General features: G+C 42.9%; 1 protein-coding gene across 1 annotated transcript; it reads right to left on the minus strand.

Annotated features, from left to right (window-relative positions):
* Nucleotides 1-4,448: 4,448 nt before the first annotated feature.
* LACBIDRAFT_331956 (uncharacterized protein) lies at nt 4,449-7,125 on the minus strand (the record flags this gene model as incomplete). Its single annotated transcript, XM_001886393.1, has 11 exons — nt 4,449-4,582; nt 4,642-4,664; nt 4,695-4,726; nt 4,757-4,788; nt 5,123-5,166; nt 5,652-5,657; nt 6,095-6,187; nt 6,431-6,794; nt 6,817-6,872; nt 6,918-6,998; nt 7,079-7,125. 11 exons carry the CDS (start codon nt 7,123-7,125, stop codon nt 4,449-4,451), a joined length of 912 nt encoding a protein of 303 aa, XP_001886428.1.
* Nucleotides 7,126-8,064: the final 939 nt, after the last annotated feature.

The raw sequence follows: 8,064 nt of genomic DNA on the forward strand, positions 1-8,064 counted from the left end.
TGACTTCTGAATTTTGAAAGAATATGAAGCTATCAGTATAAGGTGACTTCAGAATGTAATAGAATAGATTTATGTAGCTCTACTGAATATACTACAATATGTGAACAATTGAATGCATGGCTGGGTGGATTTGAGCTTCTCAAACACATGAAACCTGGAAATTTCAACTGGTTTTTACATGTAATGTTGTTTTATCACACAAAACATGTCCTCACTCAACAGAAACACAAAGCAAAGTCTCAGGAGACTAAAAGTGATGATGAAGACTTGGGTTTGGATGAACAACATGCAGAATCTAATGTCTCTGAATCTGATTGAAATAACTAAGTCCATGCATTAGTAAGTAACTAGTTGTATGCCTTATGCCCTTGTTTAGTCAAAGATTTAGTGCTACAATTCTATTTGTCTGACCTAAAGAAGGAGATTCAGGGTCCAAAATTAATTAACCAGAAGTTCTAGTGTTCAATTTCTGTTGATTCCAGTTGGATTCCTGTCGATTCCGGCCAGAATCCTGCGGAATTCCAGGAATCAGTGGAGGAATGGAAAGTATTGCCCCATCCCAACACGTCTCGTTAATGACCACCATGACAGGATGGGTGCTCACAATGATGAGTGCCTGTTGATGAACACCACACCACTACAACACAATGACAATGAGTGCTCATGATGTAGAGCGCCCACGCCATTGGCGAAGACAACAATGAGTGCGTACAACAATGATGAGTACATATGATGATGATGAGCACATACCACAATGACAAGCGCCCACATCAATGACAAGCGCCCACCCCGTTGATGAACACGACAACAAGATATCCCTTTTCCTCCCTCCTTCTTTGTCCATCCCCCTCCCTTTTCCCTCCCCCCTCCTTGTCAAAACCTCCTACCTTCTCCCTCCCCCTTCCCCCTTCCTTTTCTCTACCCCCTTTGTCCCTCCCCCTCCCTTTTCCCTCCCCCTTCCCTGTCCCTCCCCCTTCCCTGTCCCTCCTCTATTCCTTGTCTCTAGTGTTTGCAGGTCCAGTCTACAGGACTGAAAATATACATAGGACTGAACTGGACTGAACCACAGTCCGGTCTTTTTCCAGTTGCAGTTGCCCACATTTGTGGTCAGTCCAGTTGCCAGTTGCCATGTTTTTGTAAATATTAAAAACTGAAAAAGACCGGTTTAGACCGGTTGCAACTGGTCATTCATCCCATCATGTGTTGGATCTTACTCACACACATTTTTACTTAATTTTCGGTCCCTCAATCATCAAAAACAGTCAAGAATTGGTTGAGATATGGCCAAAAACATTTTTATATGCAATTTGAATGTATATCCTTTCCATTTTTTTCCATAGCTCAGTCAAATCTTCATGGAATTGCTTAAATTTTTAATCAGTCTACAGAGAATTAAAATATCTACAGTCATTCACTGGCCAATGAGACATCACGTGACCATGAGACAGTGAAACTTGTTTGGGTCCTCCTAAGATGACAAGGATACATTTTTCCTTGAACTAAGTTGCATTGGAAGTACAGGAGTAGTATAAATAAATTCATGTAAGAAATACATGAAATGAATGGCTAATAACTGTGAAATATGCAATTTTTTGCAAAAGGAATTGCTGATTTGTAGTGACATGAATTTCATTGATGGACTACCAATGGTTTTGAGGAGCTATTAAGGGGGCAATTCACATCCACATATTGCCTTAGTATTAAAAGATTCCGTCAGCCTCGAAACTATCCATTTTTCATTCAAATAGGCTATGTAAAACACAGAGACTGTGCAAGGGGTTGTAGATTAAAACATGTGTTGGATGCATGCACATCTCTCAACAGTTTTTATACTCAGTGTCATTTTTCTACTTCAGCATCCAAATCACATAGTGCTCCTTACCTTACCCATGCCTGGATGACCCAAATCTCTAGCTGAAAAGGCTGCAGTCATGCATCGGCAGCATGATGATCTCATGTCACATGCTCTCCAGGCTTATCTCACCAAATTGAAAAATCCAAACCATCGCACTCGTCGTGGGCTTCGCAAAATCTGTAGAGATTTTGAGAAACTATATTTCAATGAGACAGGTGTCAAGATCTCCCTTAGACATGCTACCTTGGCACATTTATCTGACGGTGGCCACACTCGTCTGGAGGCTCAGCAGCATCGCCGGTGGCTCACAAACATCGAGGAAGATGTTGTTGTTAATTTTCTTCTGGAGATGGGTCAGCTCGGTTGGCCTGAGAACCATCGCTGCATTAGAGAGCATGTCAATCTCATTGCTAATGCTCACCTTGGACTGAAATTTCCAAATGAGGGTGTTGGCAAGAATTGGACTGCCCGTTTTATGCAGAGGCATTCCGATCACATCAAAATGGTGGATTCTCGCCCTCTTGAAAGGCTGTGTGTGCAGGCCGCTAACCCCAACGCAAATGGCTGCTATTGGGATCTCCTTCATGACACAATTACCACATATAAAATTAAACCTGAGACAACTTTCGGGGCTGATGAAGCTGGATTCCAATCATGTGGTCAAGAGCGCGAGCGCGTCGCTGCTTCATGCACACAGAAAGGACCACAGTATCAGCAAAAGGCTGGTACCCGAGAAAATACCATGGTTATTGTTACCATCTGCGCAGATGGAACATCGACACCGCCTACCATTATTTTCAAGGGTTCTGCATACCAAGTGAGTTGGGGAGAGAATAATCCTCTCAATGCTTTGTGAGTTTTCCTCTTTTTTTCTTTCTTTCTGACCTGACATTTTCGTAGCATTGGATATCAAAAGAAAGGTTGGACGTGCAGCGAGATTGGCGTCAAATGGATCAAAATCTTTGATCAACAAACAAAGCACAAGGTCAGGCCAGGTGAATATCGCCTACTTCTGGTTGACAGACACAATTCTCACTACACCATTGCTTTTCTCATTTACGGACGCGAGAACTACATTATTGTTCTATGCTACATCCCACATGGCACCCATATCTATCAAGGCCCTGACGTGGTTATTTTCTCTCCACTCAAGAAATTGATTGGCAAGGAGTGTGACAAGTGGCTTCGAGAAAATGGGGCAGCCATGTATAAGAATAGCTTCCTCACCATGTATGGAAAAGCCCATGTTCGTGCACTCACCCCTGAAAATATCAAGGCCGCCTTCAAGAAGACTGGGGTGTGGCCATTCAACCCAAACGTCATAACAGCAGAAATGCACGCACCAAGCAAGGATACCTCATGTGTGGCACATGTTCCTCTTCCCCCTGACGACCCCGCAATTGATGTCCTTGTGACAATGTTACGAAAGCTTGCCAAGATTGATGAAGCGGAAGACGAACCCATCTCCAAAGCCCCGATCGCCAGTCCATCAAACACTAAACACAATGTGATCAATGAAGCGATCGAAGGGCTGTCACAAACCAAACTTGCTCACCTCATCTCAACCACATTGACGACATCCCATGATACAATGCCTACCACCATCACCCATACTATCTCCCACCCCCAACCATCTCCTCTTCTCTCCATTGAGCCGATGACTGAGACCGAGGTCTTGCTGCTTGCCGCACTTCAAGAGTCCCACAAAAGTAACGAATACCTCACAAACCGAAACATCGCCCTGCAGGCAGGGAATTTGCTGAATGAGGTGTATTGTGTGAAAGCGAAGGGTGCGCTTCAGTTCCAGGAGGAGAAGAAAAAGAAAAAGAAGCGGCAAGGGACTCTTCCAGATGGTTTACCATGTGTCTTGAAAGGGGATAGGTTCTATGAGGAACGGGTGAATTTTGAGAAGGAGCGTCAGGCAGAGGAAAGGGAAAAGGACAATAGAAAGGACTTACAAGCAGAGTGGAAAGCGGCAAAGGAGAAGTGGCAGCAGGCTGAGGATGCACGAAAGGAGCTGAAAGAACATGAGACTGCCAAGTACGAGGAAGCATTGGCAGTATGGAAAGCGGTGAATGAGGGGCAAGGGCGTGGGTGTGGGTGTGGGTGTGGTGGAGGTAATGCTGGACAAAAGCCAGTTATGGCCGCAATTCCGAAATGGGTACCTCCACCATTGTTGAAGGACTTTCTAACAGGCTGGACTGGAACAGGGCTTGCAGAGGAGGAGGAAGGGAACATTTCACAAGCGATGAAAGCAACAACAGCAACAGAAAAGGCTTATGTCTGATTATCAGATCAGGGTGATCTCAGATCTAATGTGGGTGTCTCATTCACCCATATATGTCCACTTTCCGTTCCTGACAGTGATTTCGGTGCAGTTGGCCCCAGTCTTGTTCGTTTCGGCCGAATTTTTCTCTCAACACTCACATTAACCTTGTCCACCATCTTGTACACATATATTTTGCAGAGGATATGTACCTAGACACACCTATCAATTTTTATTTTCAGTGTCTCATTAGCCGGTGAATGACTTTTTACAACAAAAGACCGGTCACAACTGGTCTGGACCGGTCTTTTTCGCATTGTGGACCGATTAGGACTGGTCTAAAGCGGTCCGGTTGCAGTCCCTTGATATCTGGATCGGTCTAGACTGGTTGCGGTTGCCAGTTGCGTCGTTTTGACGTTGGGAACTGTTTCTCACACTCTTTGGGCCACTGGAGTTAGTGGCTAGCTTAGTGTTGTCATTGTTCATGATGATATAATGTAAAACAGCAAAGACTACAGACATTTGTAGTCCAAAAAGCGGACACTACAAACATTTGTAATGAAAAAAGCGCACACTACAGGCCTTTGTAATGAAAAAGGCAAAGACTACAAACATTTGTAGTCAAAAAAGCGCACACTACAAGCCTTTGTAATGAAAAAGGCAAAGACTACAAATATTTGTAGTCTAAAAAGCGCACACTACATGCATTTGTAGTCCAAAAAGCGGACACTACAAACTTTAGTAATGAAAAAAGCGGACACTACAAACCAAACTGATATTATGTAATGACTTTCCAAATTGGGAAATATGCGAACATTGTCATAAACAATAACAACACTAAGCTATCCACTAACTCCAGTGGCCCAAAGAGCATGGGAAACAGTTCCTGACCTAAATGTGCACTGTGCCTGACATTAGGTGTGGCAGAAAAAAGTGTAATGCTTTTCCCAATTTGGAAATAGTGCAGACATCATCATGAACAATGACAACACCAAGCTAACCACTAACTCCAGTGGCCCAAAGAGCATGGGAAATAGTTCCTGACCTAAATGTGCAGTTTGCCTGACATTAGGTATGGCAGAAAAAAGTGTAACACTTTTGCCAATTAGGAAATAGTGCAGACATCGTCATGAACAATGACAACACTAAGCTAGCCACTAACTCCAGTGGCCCAAAGAGTGTGGGAAACAGTTCCCAACCTAACTGCACACTGTGCCTGACATTAGGTGTGGCAGAAAAAAGTGTGATGCTTTTCCCAATTAGGAAATAGTGCACACATCAAAGTGGACACTACAAAATTTTAGCCTCACTTCAGTCAAAGCTATTGGTAAATATATGTAAACAAACTTCGAAATGAGGGTTTTCTGCCTTCCTCTGCCTAAATAAAAATAGATTATGGTTCCTGATACCATGGTATGGTATGAGGATGCATGGTATGGTATGAGGGTGCAATACCATGGTATGGGATGGGATGGGATTGCAATACTGTTACAGACTCTTTTTCATTATACAAACTGCGCAGACACTTACATACTCCTAAGATGCATATAGATTATACTGGACAGTTCTAGATACACATCCCAGTCAGATTTCTTTTATGACTTAGATAGACTCATATGACTCCTTTAGAGTCATACGACTCTCATAGACTAGATACGACTCATATGACTCTACACAAGTCATATGAACTCATACCTCTGACTCGTATCTGACTCATACCCTTAGTATATAAGTAGGGTACTTTTCATTTGTATTCGGTAGCTTGAACCTAGGCAATCTAAGCTTAGTTCCTCCTCATCAGACCCTCAGAAACTAAGATCGCCCTCAAACTCTATAGTCTTTCGACTTAGAGCCTCTTTTGAACACTTGACGATAAGTCTTCAATGTTGNAGACTTAATACACATTTACTAACAGAGTCAGCGTATCATAGAACCTTGGACTGACCTTCGAGCACAAGGCTACTAGAACCTACTGTGTCGCTTTAAGGGCTGCGAACATTGTAGTCACCCACTTTGTCTCAACAACGAGAACTGTGGTAGACAAACAATCGATCGAACTCGAAAAGCTTAACATAACTGCCTGTTACGTTTAACAACCGTAACAAAAGGTTCAAGCTTATCCCAGAACAGAAGGCGCATCACTGCCCTCTACCCAAATTAGCCACACTGGACAACATAACAAAGGTTATACGTCTTACCGAAGAATATAACACCAGAATCAAAGACATTATAAGTCTCATCAGAGAATATAACGAAAGAATCAAGGACATCATCATATTGATAGAAGGCGCATCAAACTCGCCTCCTACCTAAAAGAAATCACAGCTGCTCGAAGAGAGTCAGACTGTTGGACACTATGAGCACCAGCAGAAAGCTCAGACTCAGAACCCGAACCAAGAACCGACACCTTCACATCCGGTGAAGAACAGTATGAAAGCGCAGATGAGGGTAGCAGTCCCCCTGCATCACAGACACCAGTAACAGGAACATCGACACCTGTATCAACAACAGAGAGATATAGACGAATAACAGGGTTAGGACCATTACCGTCACCCTTTAGCAGACGAACCACACCCAGAGGATCACCAGCGATCACCAGAACACCCAGCAGAAGCGTACAGCCGCTATTAGGATCAATCATCCCGACGTCGACATTTACACTGATAGATTTAGCTAGTTTAGGTATCACACCTACCGATGAAAGAACCAAAGCAGTTGAACAGTTCAATACATTCGCGATAAACCCATACCCTGGGTCACCAGCAGTAACTGGAACTCCCAGACAGACAGACACACTGATAGAACCCGAGAACCCAACAGAACCAAGACAAGAAATGGCCGAAGTAGCCAACACCAAAGGTGACTGATGCCGTGCACCTAAAGATTTTGATGGAAACGAAGACAAGTACAAGACTTGGCTTAGAACGATACAGACCTATATGGAGGTCAACAATCACTTGTTCAGTACCAACAAGCGAAAGATCCAGTTCACCTTCAGTTTCATGATCACAGGCAGAGCTGCCGACTGGGCAGAACACTTTAGAGACACCCACACAAATACCAATGGAGTATTCACCACAGCATCAATGTGGAAAGACTTTGTCAACTTATTAAACGAAACATTTGACATCAGAAAGACGAAAGACAAAGCAAGAGTAGACCTCTCAATCCTTAAACATAACCCCACTAGTGGTATACACTCTTATGATAAAAACCAGACACATGCCTGGAAGGCGATGTGTATAATGCCTAGAGGTTCAATGAGACAACTCATTATGTTGTCTAGTATTTTCATTCATTAAGTTCCCTGTGTATTTCATTTGGTATTTTCATTAAATGGCCTAAGTGATCTCATTAATATTGTATTGCGATTTCCTGCAATATTTCATTCATTATCTCTGGATATCTCATTTTGCTATTCATATGAAAGCCTGGCACTTTCAATGAATATTTCATTTTTAGCACCAGCTGACCTTTCAGGGTCCAGGGTGCATTTCCAAATGTAAAATAGCGATAAAATCAGGAAAAATTAGGGCTCATTGCTGATCATCATGTTGGGTAACATTGTCAGGGTCCAGGGTCCAGTTCCAAATATGGTAATATATCCAAAAATAGCCAGAAAATAGCGGAAAATTTGAATATATATAAAAATGGTGTACAGAACATCAGGCACTGCCTTCAGGGTCCACTTCAAGTTCCATCCCAAAAGTGGAATATCACCTGATTTGACCAAAAAGTGAAGAAAACCAAGCAGAGAATGATTTTACCTATCAGGGTCCATGTAATGGGATGTTGGGATGATGGTCACATGACCAATTACCAAAAATGGTCAAAAACAAAAGTTGTAGCCCTACACTGTAGCTTCCTGAATCTGTTTGAATTATGTTCTGAAGTGCTCCCGTTGTGGATATATGAGGTAAAGGAATCCCAAAAGTGTTGTGTT

Source organism: Laccaria bicolor, genomic scaffold (genome assembly GCF_000143565.1).
Source record: "Laccaria bicolor S238N-H82 LACBIscaffold_37 genomic scaffold, whole genome shotgun sequence".
Taxonomy (NCBI): Eukaryota; Fungi; Basidiomycota; class Agaricomycetes; order Agaricales; family Hydnangiaceae; genus Laccaria; species Laccaria bicolor.